We start from the raw sequence: 21,084 nt of genomic DNA, 5'->3' as shown, positions 1-21,084 counted from the left end.
CTCTACTGCCTGTGGGAAGTGGATTCTACAACGGCCCCCAAGATTTCCCCCAGACCCTATGAACATGCCTTGTATAATCTGGAATTGTGATTCTAATGGATTTGACTCCCGTGATTAGGCTATGTTATATAACACAGTGGACCTTGAAAGGGAAAGTATTCAAGTGGACCTAATCAAACCTCGCGAGAAATTCTGAGGATGGAGGACTTGAGGATGGACGTGGCAAGGAAGGTGGACAGTCTGAGAGCTAAGAGTGACCCCTGGCTGACAGCGGCCAGCAAGGAAACAGACCAAAACCTACAGCACCAAGAATCAGAATTCTGCCAACAACCAGAATGAGCCTGGGTTCTTCCACAGAGCCATCAGAACAGAATGCAACCTGGCAGACATGTTGATGTCAGCTTGCTAAGACTCTGAGCAGGGAGTCCAGCCACATAGGGCCTGGACTTCTGACCTAACTGTGAGCTAATAAATGGATGCAGAGAGGAGTTGAGCGGTGACAAGTCCTTGCCCTGCTCTTGGGCCCAGGCCTCCTGTCTCAGGGAGCCCCCAGCCTCAGGCTGCCTCTCACCTGTGAGGGGCGGAGCCAGAGCATCGCAGCTTTCCTCAGGCACCCCCGGCTCCACAGGAGCGAGAGTTGGGCCGACACTGGCCGTCCCGGTTCAGCTGCACACCTGGCCCCTCCTGACCTTTCTCTCTAAACTGGGGCACTGTACCTGGCCTCCTCACCAGGGGAAAATGTCATAGGAAGCTGGGAGCACCCACCCTGAGAAGTCCTCAGCAGGGTCTTAGGGCTGTCCCTCACAGGCAAGGTGACTCAGGGCAGGCCGGAACCTTCCTGAGGAAATGACTGCTATGGGTCTAGTGTGGCAGGTGGCATCAGGGCCTGGGCCCCAAGGAACAGGCCTGGGAAAGCCAAGGCTGGCTAGGGTGTCCCGCCCTCTGGTTGGGTGAGGCCTTGCCCTGCCTTCAGTGGTCTCCTGGAGATCCACCCTCCTGGAGTTAGAGAAATCCTTCGTGACTCACATTTTCTGAAGGTGAAGAGTTCCTCAGTGAAAGGAAAGCTGACTTTCTTGGGTCCTTAATGTCCCCATCCCCAGATTCAGAGCCAGGGTGGGAGGCCCAGCTTTGGACCTGGGGCTGGGGACGGCACTGCTGCCCTCTGCCTGTCTCCACGAGCCGAGAGCCAGGACCTGTCTCTGACTCCTTTCTTGCCTCAGATACCCTCACGGAGCCTACCTCGAGCTGCCCTCCTGCTGCATACCCCCTACACCGACCCTGCCCTTTGTGGGTGGGGTGTTAGAGTCTATGCTACCCTTTGGCCCTTGCTATGGGGATTGAAAGGTGCCTTTTACCTGGCGTAGGTGTTAGGAGCTTCTTTCTGCCCTCAGTGTGTGCCCTCTTCTCCCATTGCTCCTGTCAGGAAGCTTCTATTTACGGAGAATCCTCCATGTGCCAGGCCTCTGCTGCTGTATAACCTGCATGGCTGGGGACTAAGTGGTCCCTGCCCAGGACAGGGAAGGAAGGACTCTGCCCCTAGCTCAGCCAGTGCTGTGAAGCCAAGGTCACTGTAGGCAGACGGCCAGGGCTTTATTACATTGGGTGGGTTGCCAGCCACCTGCCCCCCAGCCTCACCCCACTACAGACTACATGGGCCGCTCCTGGGGCTGGTGTGTAGGGCCAGCCTGGCCCCGGCTTGGTGACAGTCTCCTCCTCAGCCTGGCCAAGGCCCGCATGGGGTTCTGGGCACAGGTGGTCGAGTGGGTCACATCCTCTAGGGAGGACTTGCTGGGCGGGTCACAGGGCTGCCGAGGTGGGGATGCCCGGGACTGGCCAGGCAGGTACCGCCTGCCCAGAGGCCTGAGGGAAGACCAGATGACAAGAGCACCTGTAAGCAGGGAACCAGCCCAGCCCGTCTGCCCCGCCTCTGGCAAAGCCTCACTTACCCTGGGGATGCTCTCTGGGCCTGGGCTGGGGGCACTGCTCCCTGGATTCCCTGGCCGGGAGGGGCCTGGAGCTGGTCCTGCGGGATCAGCTGCAAAGAAACCCAAGCTCAGGGGCAGCCGGTTTGCTCAGTGGTTAGAGCGCAGTGCTCATAACACCAAGGTCGCCGGTTCAATTCCCACATGGCCAGTGAACTGTGCCCTCCACAACTAGATTGAAAACGATTTGACTTGGGGCTGATGGGTCCTGGAAAAACACACTGTTCCCCAGTATTCCCCAATAAAAATAAAAAACAAAACAAAAAACCCAAGCTCTGAAAGGCCCAGGAGTCCCCTTCCCACTGTTCAGAGAGGGTGTCACAGCCAGGGAGGGGGAGGGAGGGCCTGAACCTGTCCCAATGGCCCCTTCGTCTAAGAGGCAGGGTTTGGGAAGCCTTCCAGGGCCGCCTCAGCTGCAGTAAGTGTGGGAAGGTTTGCTTTCTGACAAGGCTCCTGGTTGCACTGGGAATGAAAGAATGAAGGGCCAGAGCTAGGATTGGAGCTAGGAGGTACTGTACCATCTTCACACCTTCTTAACAGGGAAGATGTTTCACGACAGCGCAGCCTAAAGCCACACCCCACGAGGCAGGCTCTCAATAGGTTCCCACGGTGGGGTCTGAGGACCTCTGCTGGGTCAGGGGCCTTCTCCAAGTCCCCAAGGGCCAGCCACCCCAGGTGAGGGAGCCAGGCTGCCTACCTTGAGGCCCCCCTGCTGGGCAACCTCCTGAATTTTGGATAGCATCGACCGGAGCCGCCCATTCTCCTCCTGCAGGACCCGGATGCGGATGTCGTTGGCCTGTACCTGCCTTTCCATGTCATCCGTGACATTGCCGGAGCCTGTGAGGACGCACTATTTGGCACCTCACCCCACCAGGCCTGCCTCTTGTGCCCAATGGGACAAGACCTGAGGGCAAGCATGACAGCTGGGGAGTGCTTTGGGTTGGTGGCCCAGCAGGCACAGGGGAGCTGGCAGGGTCTATGCACCAGGCTTCGCATCTCATCTTCCTTCTCCTGTGGCCTTGCCCCACTCCCAGTCCCCCTACATGCTGGAAGGTGACCACAGCATTATATAATTTGAGAGCTGGGTGGGACCTACAGCTCAGGGAAGACTTAGCAAATAGGCAAGAGAGTGACTCTCTTCCAAGACCAGCTGTTTTCGGAGGGCCAGAGAGACAGCGAGTTGTCCAGTCCCACTGCCACTCTTGGGTAGGAACCAGGAATACAGCCAGGACGTTCTTTTTCACCACTCGGGGGATGGATGCTTCCTTCCTGCCCTCTCTGATTCTGTTTCCTGGTTTGTAAAAAGAGGCTGCAATCTGCCTAGCGAGGCAGTTGAGAGGGCAACAGAAGTGCCTGGCACATAGTCAGCCCTCAGGAGTAATGACTTATCATGACCAGTTACATTGCGGGGGATCTTCCCGACGACTCTGCGGATGGATGAGTGCTTTAGAGGGCTGAAGGGCTGAGATGAGAACCTAGGTGGCTTGGCCTCCAGTCCTCTGTCGAGACTGGTCCCTAGCGCTCCAGGGCCATGGGGTCCAGGACACTGGATAGTTGGGGTTGTGCCCCTAGAGCTGGCCGCATGGTGTGGTTTGGAGAGACGCCAGGACAGGGGACATAGAGAAGGTGAGCAAGGACTGGCATGTGACATGGTGATGAGTACGAGCTACAGAGGCAGCCAGACCTCTGTCTGGATTCAGCTACGTGACGGTGTACAGTCACTTTACCTCTGGGCTTCCATGTCCCCATCCACGCAGAGGAGTGGGTAACACATGAAGTACCTGTTGTGGGGAATCTGGAGGGGTCAAACAGCTGACGGGCCTGGCTCTACCACTCCCCCTGCAGGCTGGGGAGTTGCAGACCCTAGTGTCCTGCCTGGCCCAGGCCCCAGCGTGCCCTCTGCACCAACCCAAGGCCCTTACTTTGGATCTGGGCCTCGACAGGTCTGTGCAGGTCTGGGAAGGTCACCAACAGCCGTTCCCGCTCCTTCAGCTCCACGAGCTCCAGTTCCAGCTCCGAGATGGTCAATCGCAGATCTGTCGTCGCCTGCTCCAGGCCTTGCTTCTCCCCCTGCAGGCTCTGCAGCAGCTCCTGGGATGGAGAGAGGCTCAGACCTGGCCCAAGGAACAGCTCCTGGCTCCCCTGAGGACACCCCACCCCTTCCACTCCTCAGACAGGGAACAGGCCCGCAGGCGCTCAGCTGGCTGGAGGCTCCTCTGGTGAAAAGGAAGTCTCCCTTGCACCCTCCCACTGCCCTCTCCTACCTGCTGGGCCCGGAGCTGGCACTGCCCCTGCTCCCTCTCACTCTGCACACTCTGCAGCTGCTCCTCCACGTGGGCCCGCTGGGCCTCGGCCTCATCCAGACTGCCCCGAAGCTCCTCGCGCTCCTGGTCCAGGCTATCCAGCTGCTGTAGCAGGGCTCGCTGTTTGGCCTGCAGGGACTGAGCCGGGATGGGCAGGCAGGGAGGCCATGAGGCCCACGGGGCTAGGCCCAGCCACCTGTGACTAAGGAGGCTATAGTATCTGTAACCCCGCCCTCCCTTTTGTGCTGCATGTGTCTGTGAAGGGGGCGGCTGTACTATACACATGTGGAGGGCAAGGGGCAGAGGGAAGATGGCAGCAGGGAGACACCCCCCCCATCCTGGTCAAGTCCAGGCCCCCCAGCTTGCAGACTCTGCCCCCTTAGAAAGCAGTTGGCTGACTCTATCAGCCTCACTCCCACTTCTCCACTCGGAGAGGAATTCTAGGAAATGTGCTTTTCTTCTCCTCCTTAGGTCTCCAGTATCCCATCAGCCCATGTCACTGGAATCCACTACTCCTGACACTCACTGAGCGCAAAGCAAAAAGAACCAGCCCAGGTCATCTCTGGGTCCTGGATCCACCTCTGGCTAGCTATGTGGCCTTGGGCAATTTCCTTAATCTCATTGAGTCTCAGTTTCCTCATCCATAAAATGGGGATGACAAGAGTATCTGCCTCCTACAGTAGTGGTGAGGAGGAGAATGAGAGAGTTGCAGAGGCTGAGCCCAGTGCCTGGCTCACAGAAGCCACCTGATGTGTGGTGATTGTGACTATTCGCAGGGTACTGAGAAAAGCACCCGCTTGGGATTGAAAGACTTTCCCATCCTGGCCATGCCTGACCCTAAGGGCTTCTACCTGGGGTCGTGGCCCCCCACCCAGCCGGGATCGCCTCCAGACCTGCCCCCTCTCTAGATGACAGGTATGACAGGTCACTAGCTCCCTCAGCCCCATTGGGAACTCCTGCGAGGCACCATTGCCCAGGACACAGCTGTATCCTGGGCCCCTGCTCACCCTGTGCCCTTTCTATCCTTCCTCTTGCTGATGGAGTAATCACCAGCCATTGGTGTCCAGTTCAAAGGCCACCTCCTCCCAGAAGCCTTCGTGGATTCCCACAAGCAGATGTGACTGTCCCTCCCTGGACCCCTGCAGCATTTTCTCTGCCTCTCTTAGCCATCCGGCAGGAGAGTTGTGGTTGGCACAACTGCTTGCCCTTGCCAGGTGGGGAACTTCTCCAGAACAAGGTCTCATTTGGCCCCATCTGTCCCTGGGTCACCATTCCCCCGGGGCCTGGATCAGAGGAGGGCTCAGACCCTCCACAAAGGTGAATCAAACCCAAACCTGGGTGCGTGTTGGGAAGCAGGTGCCTTACACAGATAACCCCTTCCCCCCCCCGCCAGAGCCATCTCTCCCTGCAGCCTATGTTGCAGGTGCCCAGGACAGTGGCAAGGCCCCCAGCCTCACCTCCTGATGGCGGACCATGCTGTCAACACGGGCCTTCTCCTTGTCCAGCTCCGTGCTGGCCCAGCGGATCTGCTGGCTGGCCCCGTCCAGCCGCCCTGCCAGTAGCTGCACCTGCTCCTCCAGCTGCTGCACCTGCCTCTCGGCCTCTGCCCTGCGCTCAGCCTCCTGCTGCAGCTGCTGGGCCTTTGTCTCTGCAGGATTGAGCAGGCGCGGGAAGGAATAAGGCAGGGGAGCCCTGGAGGCGAGTCCCTGCACTGCCTCTGACCCAGGATGGGACGGGGTGGGGAGGAGGGTGTCACAGCACATCTCTGGACCTCTGTGTCATCAGCCACAAAATGGGGCTCGGAACCCTGCCTCAGGTGGGTTCTGAAAATAGAAGGTGGTAGCCCAACTCGGGTCATTACCCAACAATGTGGCTGTTTACCCTCCTTTGTGGTTCCCTTTGTCTTTGCCCCCGAAGCCCAGGGTACAGAGATAGAGGGTGCTTGTCCGGCCATACCACCGAATACAGGGCGCGTGGTATGGGGCTATATGACAGGGCTCCTCACCCACGGCCTGAGTGGTCTCCTGCTGTTGCTTCAGCTCCCTCTCCAGGGTAGCCACCTTCATCTTGAGGTCACTTGATTCTGTGCAGCCAAGAGAAAGTCCCTTCAGAGGTTTCCTTGGGCCTGGCCAGTGGCCTTCCTGCCCAGTGGCAGCAGCCATCACCATGTGGAGGGGCCACCTGGGCTTGCGGGTAAACTCTGTGGAGGTGTCAGGAAGCCTGGGCTCCCATCCACCTTGCTTCCTATTGGCTGGCTGCCATGTCTGTAGCCCTCTGTGGGCCTCAGTGTCAGCCACAGAAGTGACAGTGAGGCTTAGAAGGGCAGTGACTTGCCCAAATCCCTCCGACCTCACATCAGCGGGCACTGGCTGACTTCTACATAGTACCAGTAGCTGCATCTCTTTGTCTAACGGCTTTCACCAAAGCCAACGCGGCCACTCTAATACTGGCCGGAGGGGCCAGGGGAGAGAACTCCCCCAGGAGTCACCTTTAGCGACTGACAGGAATGAGTGGATGAATCCCCCGGCTCGACCCTCTAAGGTGATAACAGAGGCACGTGTTCCACACCGGCTCCAGTGTTCCCAATGGGCTTAAGCTCCAGTTGCTGGATGGCTAGATGAGTGTACCCTTTTTTGCTGCCTTCCTTTCCCTGCATCCCTGGCCCACTCCCCAGCCCTGGTTTCTTCCACACCAACGACTTGTACTACAGCCCTGTCGTGGGGTCTGCTTGTGGGAGAGCCCACACTAAGGCTGTCGCGGAGTCCCGGCCACTAAGGGTTCGGCTTCCGGGGCACAGACCTGTGAGCAGCTGCAGCTTGTCGTGCTCCCATTTGGCCAGGCGCTGCTGGGTCTCATCTGCCTGCCGCTGCCGCTCCCCCTGCTCCTGCTGCAGTACCTGCTCCAGCTGGCTCAGCTGCGTCCTCAGTGCATCCTTCTGCCCCTCAGCCTCCTCCAGCTGGGCCCTGAGGGGCCCGACAAGCTGAGTGAGGGCCCCCACATGCTTACTGAGACGTGTCAGGTCTTTGCTCTGCTCTGCTGCCCAGTGGCCCACAGTGGCAGCGGGCAGTGGCCTGAGCCCCATGCTGTCCTGCACCAGCTGCTGAAACTGGCCCAAGGATGAGGGCAAGTTCTGGCTCTGACACAGGCTAATGACTACCTTGCCCACCTCCCGCAGGCTGCCCTGGACGTTGGTGCATGCATCACAGGGCACCAGGGCCGTCTCCACAGTCTGGGAGTGGATACTCCTGGTGTTCTCAGAGGTCCTGGCTCGAGACTGCAGGGAGACGATGATGGGGACGCTGTCCGGCTCTCGGGAGGGCTGGGCCAAGCCTGGCCATGGGGAGGGGGACTTGAACTTGGCAGTCAGAACTTCAGGGCTCCTGGCTGGCTCGCCCTTGGCTGTGGGCTTGGAGGTAGGGCTCTCCCCTTGGGTTGCCCTTTTCTGTGGTCAGAAAAAGAAAGGGAAAGCAAGTGAGGGAGATGGGCCTGGGAGGTGACCACTTCCCTGGGGAGTTCTGTGACAGCCTTCCCTGATGCTCAGACTTTCAGATGTTATCTAACACCCACAGCAATGAGAGTGAACCCTCTCTTTTCTTTCCACTTCCTCCAGTTACCAAACCCAGGCCTCCTCTCTGCTGCCCCTGCCCCACCCCCCAGCCCCCCAGCTCAATGCATTTACATACATGGGCGGGAAAGTAACAGTGACAGACCCAGTTGCTGGTTACTGGGCTCTTGCTTAGTGGACTTACCTGCTCTCGTGTCACTGTGGTCACTCTCAGTTTTAGTTTGCTCCCCATCATGGTGAGGGCGGTCCTTCCCACTAGGTGGTTGTGAGGATTATGGGATAACACATAACAAATGGTGCTCATATTAACACTATTACCTAACAATGCCCTGAGAAGTAAGGACTGGCATTACTCCCATTGTACAGATGAACACACTGAGGTGTGTTTTTTTTCCAAAGTCCCACAGCGCAAACAGCAGAGCCCAGCAGCCCAGACCTGCCTGCCGTGGCCTATGTGGCTAACTGCCAAGCTGCACGGGCCTTGACTTGGGAGGCTCCAGAACTGACACCTTTCTGGGGGGGGGGGGGGATGGATGTAGTGCACACCTGGTGAGCTAGGAAGCTGGGGTGGGGAGGGGGGACTGGTGTGAGGGTGATCACAGTTGGGGAACGGGGGTTAGACAACCCACCTGAGGGGGAGCCTGCTGGTACAGCGTGCCCAGCTTCAGCAGGCTATTCCAGAAGCGCCGTACTGTGAGCCCGACAGACATGCAGGGCCCTGCAACCTGGGCAGGGGGCACTGTCTGCTCCGAACGGAGGTTCTCCAAGTAGCTCCCACAGCTCTGAAGTAGCAGCAGGAGCCTGCGGGCAGATACAGCAGGGTCAGCTGAAGCTAAGCCCAGTGCCAGTGTGCCCGCACGCCCTAGAACAGGCAGCCTCTGGCTCTGGGGAACTGGCCCAGGCATCAGGGACTTGGAGCATCTTAGAATATGCTCTGCCAGGCCAGCTTCAAACCCAACCTAAGAGCCACTTCTTCCAGGAAGCCCTCCCTCAGAGCTGAGCCTGGGGGCCTCTTCTGGGCCTCCTGGGTGACAGCACTTCTGCCTGGCTGTTCCCCAGTGGAACAGCCACTGTTCCACTGGATGCTCTGGGAGGCTTGATCTTGCCTCATTGTATCCTGAGTGCTCAGAAAGTGCTGGATGAGTGGCTGCCTTACGTCACGTGGCTCAGAGCCTTCACCTTACAGAGGACAGAGCCGAGACCCAAGATGGGAGGAGCTTGCCCACAGCCTCAGGGTGAGTATGCAGGCAGTTTCCTGATTCTAGTCAGGGGCTTCTCCTGCAGCATGCTTCTGTGGCAATGGACATGTGGAGTGACTCTTCACTAGGTTTCTACCTAACCGCGGAGTTCCAAATGAAAGTCAGGGCCTAATTCTAAGGCAATGGGGTGTTGAAAAGGTAAGTTTGCATTTGCATGGGAACCAGGCTCTTTGAAAGGAAAAAATACTGTGTTTATAAAACATCCCCAGCAGATAAGTGACCTCTTGTTTCACATGCAGGGGGGTCATCCTAAAACCACTGGGTCTTAGGCAGAGAGGGTCTGGGGGAAAAAGTGCCAACCACTTCCAGGCCCTGCCCCTCTCTGGGCCTCCGTAAATGGGGACAGCTGAGCAACACTGGGGGGTGGAAAAGCACCTGGAAAAGGACAAAGCATGGCCTTGACAGAGCAGTCTGTGTGCTCATACCATGGGAGACTGCTGGGCTGCCTGCATTACTTTCATCCTTAGTCATACGTGTATAATCCCATCCCTGATATGAACTGAGCGCCTCCTCCAAACTGCTACATCCTGAGCCGGTGACCATGGCCCTGCCCTCCAGGGTTCCCAGGATGCTCTAGGTCTCAGACCCAGCGGTCTCTGCCAGGAGTTATGTACACACATAGAATCCCAAGAGAGGCTCCAACAAACTCAGTCACAGGTGGGCAGAGGGGGTCAGCAAGGGGTGGGAATACATGTCAGCAACAGCTTCACAGAAAGGGGACGGGTAAACTGGGCCTTGACACATGAATGGGGCTTGGCCAGACCAGGAAGGGGTGGGAAGGGCACTCCTAGCAAAGGGCACAGCATGTGCAAAGCCAGGAGGAAGGAAGCGGTATTCTGTGCTTACATGTTCGGCCCCTCACGGGTTCCAAATGGTGCTTTTACACAGAGGGCTCCTCTAGGCCTCTAAGTGGTTACCCTGGCTTCTCTGTCCCCAAGCAGGTCATCCCCAAGCTGCTGGGGTCCCTGTCTGTCAGGTCCCCACGGCTTCATTAGTGTGTAAGGTTTTGGAGCACAAGGAACCTGGGTTGGGGTCCCAGGAAGTGGAAGGCTAACGACTATGTCAACATTAATGATAGCGTAGAAACAATGGGGGTGCGGGGGAATCCACTAGCCTCTTCCCAGCAGGGCCAGGATCTGGAAAAACACATCCCATGTCTGGCCCCATGACATGCAGTGGGAACAGCACAGCTCACAAAACACCAGGAAAAAAAGCCTGGGATGGAAACTCTGAACAGCAGCTGTGGTGTCTTCAACACACAGAAACCCTGGGGAGGAGCTGGCAGCAGCTGGAGAAGCAGCGGTCAGAGCTGGGGTGCCACAGAGAGCAATATGGTGGCCAGCAACTCTCTGAGGGAAGAGAGGAGAGGAGGGAAGGGGAGGGGAGGGGAGGGGAGGGGAGGGGAGGGGAGGGGAGGGGAGGGGAGGGGAGGGGAGGGGAGGGGAGGACAGCGCAGCACACACACAAGGTGAGATCCTGTGAGGGCCCTGAGCTGACCTGGCCCCCGACAATACTCAGTCAAAGGTGATAATTGTTACCAACATCATCACCACTGCTGGAGGGGAATCCTGAGGCTGCTGCTGGGCTAAGATCAGTCTCTCCAGATCACCAGATTTGGTCAAGGCCCTTACCTGTCGATGACCAGTTCCAACAGCACAGCATGGGACAGCTGTGTGAACTCGGGGTCACCTGGCACATGGTCATAGCGTTCTAGCAGGGCCACCATGTCCAGGTCACAGGCCACGCGGTCAGGAAACTTCCAGGAGGGAAAGCGCACGGGTCCGGCACGGGAAAAGACATCTACGATGGTGCCCTGCAGGTCGGTGAGGTCCTTGCGCAGGCTGTCCATGCAGGCCTGGCTGCCCAGCAGGTGAGCCATCCTCACGGCTCCTAGGTGGGCAGAGAGGACCCCCGTTAGCCAGAGCCATGTGGCAGATGCTGGAGGAAACTTCCTAGGACCCCTACCTTCCCAGATGCCCCTTCCTAGGAGTTCCTCAAGTCCATCTGAGACCCTGGGGAGAAGTCTGCTTATCGGCCCCAGGTCACCAGGCCCTTCGGAAGCTGGTCGTGGTGACTTTGCCAGCCCCCTCTCACCCACCCTGCCCCACACCTACACTGCTGATTCCACTATCCCACAAATACTTCCAGGCGCTTGTGTATGCCAGGCCCCTGCTAAATGCTGGGTGGATACATCTGAATAAGACTGTACCTACCATCCTTCCCTCTCAGAGCGAACCATTGAACAGGCAACTGACAACGAAAAGAGTTATAACTACAGCGTGTCTGGGAGTGCTGGGCCGTACCAGGCCACTGTCATCTGCCTCCATCACTGCGGCAGCTTCAGCTGGGCCACAGGACTGCCTGCTCCAATCTCATCCACTTCAGCTCCACAGATCTGGGCCAAACCTTACCTGATCACTTCACACTGGCCAACAACCCCTCAGGACTCCCTGTGGCGCTTGGGAGAAAGACCTCCTCTGACTACGTCCCTCCCCCCTCCCTCGTCTCCCCCCTCTTTGCCCCATACTCACCACTCCAACCATCATCAGCTACAGAGCAGCTCATTCATAGGCACTCGTTTCTGAATCTATTGCCGTCTGTCCCCTCTATCTGAATCATGCTTCCCCCATCCAATTCCCATCACCTAGTCAACTCCTCTTCTCCTTCAGGGTTCCGGGATATCACCTTCTACAGGGAGCGTTTCCTGAGCACCCTTCAGGCTGGGTTAGATCACCCCTCTGGGCTTCCCCATTTCGGCCCTGGTCACTTGGCTGGAACAGCCTCCCCTCTCCAGGCCAGGTCCTCAGTCCACCTGAGTCACTGTGGTAGGCCCAGTGTGGCCAGCCTGGGGCCTGGCTCACGGCACCTGCTCACTGGCAAGTGCATGACAGAGTAATTGAATGAAGAAAAAAATGCACAAAGAAATTTAAAAATACATGGATTTGGGGAGGGGGGGACAAGTCGTAAGGTACAAGAGAGGAAAGCCTGAAACTCTGTAATGACATCTGTCCTCCAGGGGGCCCATTATACATTGATACAGAGAGCCCAGTCCTGCCCTTCCAGGCTTTGTGGCCTTGGGTAAGTCGGTGCCAGCTGCCTCAGTTGTAAGATGGGGCATCCTTCCCAACCAGGCTGGGTGGTTGTGAGGCTTGAAAGTGTCCCCAAGTCAAGGTGCTTCGTCCAGGGCAAGGCATCAAAGTTCTCCAGCAGGAGTGACTATTATTTTTGTGATGACTATTACCAGCAGCTACGACAGCAAAGGTCACCCTTGTCTGGAGCCACGGCTTTCTGTACTTCCCCTTTTCCCCTGCGGCCCATACAGCCTGTTTCTTGTCCATCTTTAGAGTCTATGGACATCTGAAGACAGTGATTTGGATGAACCATCCATGGCCCCTGACTCAGAAGGTGGAGAAGTGACACTGCCCCAGCCCGTCCTATGGCTCCTTGCACGCCTCAGGGGTTCTACTCTCTGCTGCCTGCCGTCAGAGCCAGCACTCTCTTCAGAGCTGGGCAGCCCTGTGGACGCTGAGTACGGGTCCCTCCCCACCCTGTGCATTTCTCAGCATCAGAAAGTGCTTCCTTGTACCACAGCCCCTCCTGGCAAGGGCTGTTGGACAATATTTAAAACATGGCCCCTCGGGCCCACAGTAAGTCCAGGCCTGACCATAACACCTCTCTTCCTCCAACCTATTTCTACCCCCCAATCTCTCTCATCTCAGAAAATGGCACCTCCACTGAGCACACCTGGGCACTTCCTTGAGTCCCCTTCCTTTACTTCCACATCCAGTACCAAGTGCTGCCAATCCTAAGTCCAAACCATGCTGAGAACCCAGCACTTCTGTCCATCAACCCTGCTCCACACTCACCATCTCCCCAGACCACTACCATAGCCTCCAAGGGGTCACCCTCTTCCCTTTGCCCAGCACCACCTCTCCCATTCTATATATGACAGCCAGGGTGATTATTTAAAAAGGCAACTCCTACCCCAGCTAGAACCCCTGAATGCCTTTCTACAACATAAAGATTGGGCTGCTTCCCTGGGCTCTAGCGCTGGGTGGTCTGCCCCGACCTCAGCTTCTCCCCACCTACAATGTGCCCCCCCATACTTCCTCCAGATAAGGTACCTCCCTCAGGTCCCCAGGCCTGTTACACATTCTCAGAGACTCCTGTCCTTTTCCATCCCAGCACTCACCCCCCCAGCACTGAATCATTATTTGAGTAATTATTTGTGAGGGGCAGTCTCCCTGCAAGCGCATGAACTGTCTTTTGAGTTCACTGGGGTATCACCTGGCCACCTGGGCCAAGGGCCAGCCTGTGCCCACAGGTGCTGGGATGCTCAGAGGTACCCAGGGGCAGCTCCCGAGGGCTGAGCTGGCCTCTCTGGCCTCACAGAGTACTGTGCCCTGTTCTCACCTCTGTGCAGGTGACTGCCTATGGAGCTGGATGTCTGCACGGGCGCCTGCCCAACTCTCGGACCAACCTAAGGCTCAGGGTCAGAGGCTCATCCAGGTACCTGGCTTCCTGTCTCCAGTGCAGGGCTGGCCCCAAACAGCTCTTCAGTCCCTAGGAATGGATGAAGGCAAAAGTGAGTGAGCGATCACTCAAGGAGAGCTTATTGGAGGACAGGCAGGAGGCTGTCCCAGAAGAAGGAGAGCGTTCCAGAATGGATGAATGGGGGGAGGGAAAAGGCAGGTGGGGTCACCTGAGTTGAAACTGCGCATAGACAGCATGCTTCAACTGTGCTAGTTCTGACCACAGGACGTACTGTGTACCACTTCCCTACTGTGTACCACTTTCTTTATACAGATGAGAAAACTGAGGCTCTGGAAAGTTAGCAGGTTAGCCTAAGTTCACTCAGGGAGTTGGGATTCTTGAATCCAACATCTCTGTTATCCTCAGGCCACGCTGCTGCTGGAGCAGCACTGTCCAAAGGAAATATAATGAAGCCACATATGGCATTTCCAATTTTCTACTGGCCACATTAAAAAAGTAAAAAAAGAAAGAAAGAAAAAAAACAGCTAAATTAATTTTAATATTTTATTTAAATATTATCATTTCAACATGAAATCAATATAAAGTCATTAAGGGGATTAAAATTTTTTTTTTTAATTTTTTATTTTGTTTTGCATTGAGTCTCAAAATTCAGTGTCCATTTGACACTTACAGCACATCTGAGTTTGGACCCGCTACCGTTTTCAAATGTCCCACCAGGTGAGCTGGTGGACACGGTATTGCACAGGGCAGGTGTAGAGGGCCAGATCCTGTGTGTTCATTCAGCAAACGGTGACTGAGTACCTAATACACGCTGGGCACTGTGTCAAGAATAGGGACAGAGCAAGGCACACGGAGCCCTGTCCACGAGGAACCATCATCTATATCCGAGGGTCTCTTTAGGGAGCGAGTCTTGGGTGTGTCAGCTCTATCAGTCTCACCCACAGGGCCCTGAGTATCTACCCCACAACACACACACACACACACACACACACACACAGGCCTATATCCCATACATATATGTTGCCTTGGTGACTGCCTCTAGTGAGACATTGCACCCATGAGATTTTACGTCCCCAAGAAATGAGGCAGAAACAGACAGAAAAAAAACAGACTGAAACATCCTGGTTTTCCTTTTTGGAAAGGGAGGATGGGAATAAATAAAGCAAGCAAGAAACCCTGCGCTGGAACTCAGGAGCTTGTTTATGAAGACAGCAAGAAACACTGACCTGTTCACCTTCAAATAACTATAGCTGCCATCTGGGGCCATGTAAGATACCAACTCCTGTTAGATTCCAGTTCTGATAAGCAGCAGCAAATGCCAAAGAAGAAGCAAGAATATACAAGACGAAACTGTGACATTGAAAAATAGCCAAGTTTACCAATGTCAATTCTTCTGAACATCGGGGATTTGCAGATATCAGGATGGTTTGGGAACCACTTAGGTGTGTGTCAAGTGTAGGAGCATTTGGCATCGGCTTTCTAATTTCTGCCTCTTGAGTGAAACTCTCAGTCTGAAACTGCCAGCCCTGCACCGTTCCTGAGGTCACATAGGTGATGGTACTAATTGAGCCGACACTGCCCTGAGGTAGCAGGGGCAGCTAACTGCCTCTCCTCAGTTCCCTTAAGCTCAAGGTGGACTTCTCATTCCCAGAGAAGGGAGGGAGCCTTTCCTCCATTCCCAGTCACCATCGAGCCTCTTCCCTCTCTGAGCCCTAGGACCCTACCCCTCTGGTAAAGATTATGCCTACCTCCCCACCGGTGCGCCTGCTGAGATTCAAGGTCACCACCATGAAAACACTCTGGAAACTCTAAAATTGTCATGTATATGGCAATTATCAGTCTCTGACTCAGGCCTGTGAATTGCCTGGATCCCCGGGGACACTGAATAAAGCGTGTGAAGACAAAGGAATAAGTAACTGTACTAGTAAAGGAGTAAGAATGGCCTGGTTTGGGTTCCCACCCCACCAACTCTGAGCTTCATTGTCCTCATCTGCAAAGAAGTTGCTATCAGAAATAACTGTTGTAATGCGTGCAGTGTTTGGCACAAGGTTTGGCTCATAGTAAATGTTCAATAAATTCTAGATATCATTATGATTCTACATTAATAATAAACAACAATGACATAAAACAGCTATGGGGTGTGTGTGAGAGAGAGCATGAGAGACAGGGAGGAGACTTGGGAGGGCATCTCTTCCTATCATGCCCCCATTTCACAGGTGAGGAAACTGAAGTCCAGACCAGGCCTCAGAGCTGGCCCGCATTCAGGTGTTGGAAAGGAGGGGAGAGAGTACTGGGAGGAGAGAAAGCAAAAAGGGCGGGATTCAAGTAGTGCCTCAGGGAAGCGAGAAAAGTCGCCTGCAGGGAGGTACAAGTGGGAGCGAGGGGGTGAAATCTGAAGCAGCTGCCCCATTTGAGACAGGCCGTGGGACTTGAGGGCGGGACTGAGGAAGGCAGGGAGTGAATCTAGAAAAGGCAGACCCACGGGAAAAGGGACCAGAGATAGTTACAGCTTGGGACTTGGGAAGGTGCCCTGGGGGAGGTGGGCCCGAAGCGAAAGGGGGGATACGGCAGAAAGGAGGTGGGGCTTTGAAGAGGAGGGCCCGAGGGGGTTTCCCAAAGTGAGAGACCAATTGGAGGGAGCTGGGGCCTCGAAAGGCGGGGCCGGAGGAAGCGAGGAAAGGGCCCGTGGAGTGAAGGAAAGGTGGGCCAGTGGAGTAAATGGGGAGGCGTCCGGCAGGTGATGTAGATAGAACGTCTCACCAGTCTCCGGCGTTGCAGCCTCAGCCCCTGTGTCTGGTCGGCTCATGGAACTGACTGGCACGCCAGCCGCTCCTGTGAAGCCCAGCAAACCCTAGCCGGGTGCCCCGAGCGCTGCCATGGCAACGGCGTCTCGCAGGGCGGCTCCCAGGGAAATTACGTCACGGTGAAGGGGCGGGTCCGGAAGTGCGTCAGCCTTGTCTCCTCGGCGGCGACTCTCTCGGCCGCCGCCATCTTGCGGGGTCGTCGTACTAGCGCTGCGGGCAAACTGTTTTGACGCAGCGCTGCTCACCTGCACCGAGGCGGACTGGCAACCCTGAGCGTCGCAGTCATGCCGGCTGGACCTGTGCAGGCGGTGCCCCCGCCGCCGCCTGTGGTCACCGAGCCCAAACAGGTACCGTGCCCCCATCACCTCCACCGCCGGTCAGCCCGAGCCTAGGCCTGGGCGTTCCTCACTTTTGCAGCAGGAAGCGGCCGCCTAGGAGGGCTTAGAGGGACTGCAAGTCCCAGGAGGCAACGCGCTGCCCTCCAGGAGCGAGCCGAGCTCTGGAACAGTGATTCTCAAAGTGTGGTCTGCGGACCAGCAGCGTCAGCGTCACCTGGGAGTTTATTAGAAATGCGGAGTCTCCACCCCAGGTCTTTTAATAGGAATCTTCATTTTAACAAGATCCCAAGGCGATTGGTTACAATTTGAGAAACATTGTTCCAGCCCATCCACCGGTTTTCTGTGGCAGTTGGACCCACCGGCTCCCAGCCTTTGTCCCGTTATCCCCGATTTCCCAGCCTGCAGGGTACAGCTTTGAATGTTAATTCTCAGCATCTCCTCGGTGCTTAGCCCAAACCAGACACCGTGCAGGCTGCCAAGTTACTGGAATGAATGAGGCACAACTCCTCCCTTAGGCAGCTCACAGGCTAGTGGGGATACAGATGTACTTAATTACTCAACAAACGGTTGTTGCCCCATCACTGTAAATAACAGAGTGGAACTAAAAAAAAAGATCTCAATTAGCCAAGGAAGAAAGACGTACATAAACAATTGCATTATGTTGTGATTTGCCCTATAACAAATTTCAGGTACAAAAGAGACAGTAATCTAATCACCATTGCTTTGATGGGGTGGAGGGGAGATTAAAGTAGGTGAAGCCCACAGGAGTGAGCGGTAAATTGCTTTTAGAAGGATGAATAAGAGTTCAGCGCGTAGGTGATTGGAGAAGGGAAATGGCATTAGGTATTCATTCAGCAAACATTTATTGAGCACATATTGTATGCTGACCACTGCTTTGGGTTCAGGCTACCGTGGGGAACATGACAGAAGAGGTCCACACCCCTTTTTTTTTCACATTTAATTTTTTTTTTAATTGAAGTTTCTTGGGGTGACGACGGTTAGTAAAGTTACATAGGTTTCCAGTGTAAAATTCTGTAATACATCATCTCTGTATCACATTGTGTGTTCACCACCCAGAGTCAGTTCGCCTTCCATCACCATATATTTGACAGGTCCATACCCTTTCCACAGATACTTAGGCATCTGTGTGTCCTGGCATTTTTCCCAGTCGCTGGGGAAAAATAAAGTAACACCAGTAAGTGCAAAGACAGCAAGATAGGAATCAGATGGTGCCTCTGGTGAAAGGTAAATAAGTGTGGTTGAAGCACAGCGTTGGGGAAGTGGTGGCAGGAGATGCGGGTCTGAGGATTTGAACAAGTAGACAATGGGTCGAAAAGGATTTTAAGCAGGATAATGACACATTCGTGTTTCAGAAATTCAGGTATATAAGCAGTGATACGAAGAACTTCGCAAGAAGGATGGAGGATTTGTCATTTTATTTAAAAAATGCTGAGGGCCTGGCTATATTGGGGGTGAGCAGAGGGTCTGGGAAGCTCATGTCACTCCCCTCGGCTGGGAATACAGGCTCTCCAGCCGAAGTGGTATGTTGGAAATCTGGTTCTGCTGCCGTTTGGGCCAGTTAAGCTCTCCATTCCTCAGTTTTGTCATCTGTAAAATGGAGATAAAGTATTTACCTCATAGGGTTCTCATAAGGGTTATAAGAGTTAATATAGTTAAAGTGCTTAGAAAAGTATATGGCACCTACTGTGCTCGATAAATGTTACTATCACTGAATGTGGAGGTTGAAGAAGGGGTAGGAGGCCCAAGTTTCTGGCCTGATTGACCAGGTGCCTGCTTGCCCATTCATGAGGAAGGAGGATAGAGTTGAAAGTACCTAGGAGCCAACTGGATCTAAAGCTGTAGCACACAAAGTGATTTGGGACATTCATTTGGGCGGGATTGTTCAGCTTAGAGGTGGTAGGGGAAACGGAGGATGTGGTTGTAAGTTCTGGCCTGAGGATAGTGGTCATTGATCACATGGTCGCGTAAATGCTTAGTGAGCTGTATGTAGGTAGTTGCTTTTGATTTTGGCAAGAGCATTTAAAATGGATGGGGACCAAATGGGAGGTGAGGAAGTGGGAACAGTAAGGCTGAGAAAACTCAGGATGTTTAGCTAGCCGAGGAAGGGAGGGAAAAGGAGGAAAGGGGGGAGAAGGCCACAGCAGAAAGGAACATGAGGTCAGGGGAGAAACTATTTTTCTGAGAGACTTGACACTTTGTTTACTAAAGGAAGACTGGTGAGGAAAGAATATTGGAATGTATTGATAATGAACGTTGAGTATTCCAGTGGAGTTTCACAAAACATTTGAGCATTGAGTGGTGGAGACTATGGGTGGATACAGAAGAGAGGGCATTCAGTGCAGAAGGAGCAGCCAGCAAGGAGTGTCCTGTTTCTTCATTGGGCAAACAATCGCTGTATAGCTGTCCCTTGGTGTGGGGCTTTCTAGATTCTGGAACATGGTTTCTCAGAATGTGGTCAGAGCCCTCTGCGCCTGAATCACCTGGGCACTTGCTAAAAATACAGATTCCCGGTGTTCCCAGTACTGAGATGATCTAACTAGGGGAGTCAGGGAACCGGCTTTTTATTACTAGTTCCCCAGGAGCGTCCCATGTAAGCACAATGCAGTTAAGAGAACCACTCTTCTGAAGAAGAGGGTTCTAACCCGAAGGAAGTCTGCAGGAGAAGGTCTAATGCTCAGCAATATGCTAGAAGGGTTTAACCTGGGGGGAAGGAGAAGGGAGGGGGTGGTCCAGCCTCAAATCATGAACTTTGAGACCTCATTTCCTTTTTTGTTTTTCACAGCCCACAGAGGAAGAAGCATCTTCAAAGGAGGATTCTACCCCTTCCAAGCCAGTGGTGGGGATTATTTACCCTCCTCCAGAAGTCAGGAATATCGTTGACAAGACTGCTAGCTTTGTGGCCAGGTAACATAGCTACTTCTGCTCATGTGGCTCACACATGGAGTTTAGCACCAAGAGCTCCTGAATTCGTATAGGGCAACACTAGGTTTTTAGAGAGCCATTGTTGTCATAGGCCCATTAGTTCATGCAAAACCCCAACATGGAGCTGAGGTAGGCAGCTGGCAGGCCTGACATCTCTAACACAGTGCAGCAGTGGCACATTGTGAGTCACACCCAGAGTCACCAGGAACCTGTGCTTCCGAAATGGGCCGGAGGAAATGCCTGGAAAGCTGCTTTGTCATGGATAGTACGTGTATCTATTTCTGAACCGCCAGCCTGAGGAAGACAAAAAAGAAAGTTGATCATTCTCATTGTACAAGGACTGTTCCTCAGAGCCTCGAATGACCCATGTGTGAAAGGGAACAAAATACCACCTCTGGGTGATAGTGAGGCAGGAGTGAGGTAATGGGACTGAACATAATTCAGGTATATTATTCAGGTGTTGGCTGTCTTCTCAAATGGTGTGGAAATCAGTCCGAGTTCCCCTTGTCCCTCCCCATCAAACTTACACTCACTCAGATGTCCTCAGAGGGAATCTTCTTGATGGCCACTTGACTCCTAGGGTCAGCACATCACATCCCCCCGTTTAGGATATTTATTTCTTTGGCAGCCAGAAGGCTACATCCAACCTACACATATTTTTTTGTACTCGCAATATTTTTTTTAAAATTCATTTCCTGCTTTTTCAAAATGAGGAGATTGTGCAATACGTCTGGATTTCTGGGTTCTCTTGATGAACTGGACAGCTCCTTGCGTGGAAGCAGACTGCTGCTCTCAGGGAGCATTTGCTCTCCAGGGGGCCACGCCTTGACCCCTGAGGCAGCATCCCCATCATCATGTTATTTAATAGATGGCTCCTGCCTTTCCCAACCTAATAAAATGAAACAGAAAGAGATTCCTCTGGTTGATGTCCCTCACTGTGTCAGGTACCAGGCAGATTCATCTCATCACATTTCAAGGGCTTTGATTAACCTGGGTGTTGGGTTAAAACTGTTCTGCGCTTGCTTGAACAGAACCAGCCCATGTCAGATTTAGGGCAGCAGGTGTTGTATTAAATGCTTAATGTCTCATAGCAACGTTCACACTTCTCCTTTTCCCCTGATATTTTAAAAACAGAATAAATAGGAAAAGGGTGTTGGAGGAAGAATCCCCACGATCTCATTACCGGAATAGTTTTGGCCGGCTGTTTTCACTTTTTCCTGTTTCCTTCTGGCCCTCGGCATCCTTTTTTAAGTCCTTGTCATCCTAGCAGAGATACTTTCACATCCTGCTTTTCCCTTTTGCGCTGTGTTGTAAGCATGTTCCCGTGTTTCTGTGTCGTCTAATGCTGTACTGTCCTCCCTGGAGAGGCTGTACCATATTGAGGCGATGGGCATTA

The 21,084-nt window shown here is 54.2% G+C and overlaps 2 protein-coding genes across 8 annotated transcripts in view; one reads left to right on the top strand and one right to left on the bottom strand.

Moving 5' to 3' along the window:
• Positions 1-474: 474 nt before the first annotated feature.
• CCDC157 (coiled-coil domain containing 157) lies at positions 475-16,825 on the bottom strand. 7 transcript variants are annotated; one of them, XM_081036839.1, is made up of 13 exons: positions 16,653-16,825; positions 13,623-13,672; positions 10,741-10,999; positions 8,480-8,651; positions 8,035-8,105; positions 7,085-7,727; positions 6,291-6,368; positions 5,743-5,933; positions 4,247-4,423; positions 3,905-4,073; positions 2,680-2,819; positions 1,947-2,035; positions 475-1,860 (listed from the first exon to the last, which is right to left on the bottom strand). In XM_081036839.1, exons 5-13 carry the CDS (start codon positions 8,083-8,085, stop codon positions 1,647-1,649), a joined length of 1,752 nt encoding a protein of 583 aa, XP_080892965.1. In that variant the 5' UTR covers positions 8,086-8,105; positions 8,480-8,651; positions 10,741-10,999; positions 13,623-13,672; positions 16,653-16,825; the 3' UTR covers positions 475-1,646. The 7 variants fall into 7 exon arrangements, with proteins under 7 accessions (XP_080892965.1, XP_080892964.1, XP_080892961.1 ...); XM_081036838.1 differs by lacking the exon at positions 16,653-16,825 and adding an exon at positions 16,364-16,487 and having other exon boundaries at positions 13,523-13,672; XM_081036835.1 differs by lacking the exon at positions 8,035-8,105 and having other exon boundaries at positions 13,523-13,672.
• Positions 16,563-21,084, top strand: part of SF3A1 (splicing factor 3a subunit 1) — a 19,343-nt gene continuing 14,821 nt past the window's right edge. The window contains exons 1-2 of the mRNA XM_081036833.1: positions 16,563-16,754; positions 19,549-19,670. Of these exons, the coding sequence (XP_080892959.1) occupies positions 16,692-16,754; positions 19,549-19,670 (185 nt within the window). The 5' untranslated portion in view covers positions 16,563-16,691. The remainder of the gene's footprint in view (positions 16,755-19,548; positions 19,671-21,084) is intronic.

The sequence above is a fragment of the Rhinolophus hipposideros genome, assembly GCF_964194185.1.
Source record: "Rhinolophus hipposideros genome assembly, chromosome: 24".
Lineage (NCBI taxonomy): Eukaryota > Metazoa > Chordata > Mammalia > Chiroptera > Rhinolophidae > Rhinolophus > Rhinolophus hipposideros.
The sequence above is the reverse complement of the archived record's forward strand: the minus strand, read 5'-3'. Positions and strand labels throughout refer to the sequence as shown.

What these genes read in the sequence shown, in the direction of transcription:
- CCDC157 (XM_081036835.1), bottom strand. Translation starts at nt 10,988, where the DNA reads ATGGCTCACCTGCTGGGCAGCCAGGCCTGCATGGACAGCCTGCGCAAG. An exon ending in GCATGGTCCGCCATCAGGAG is followed by an intron (nt 4,424 to 5,742) that starts GTGAGGCTGGGG and finishes ATCCCGGCTCAG; the next exon opens with TCCCTGCAGGCCAAACAGCG. An exon ending in GCCAGCTCCGGGCCCAGCAG is followed by an intron (nt 4,074 to 4,246) that starts GTAGGAGAGGGC and finishes TCTCCATCCCAG; the next exon opens with GAGCTGCTGCAGAGCCTGCA.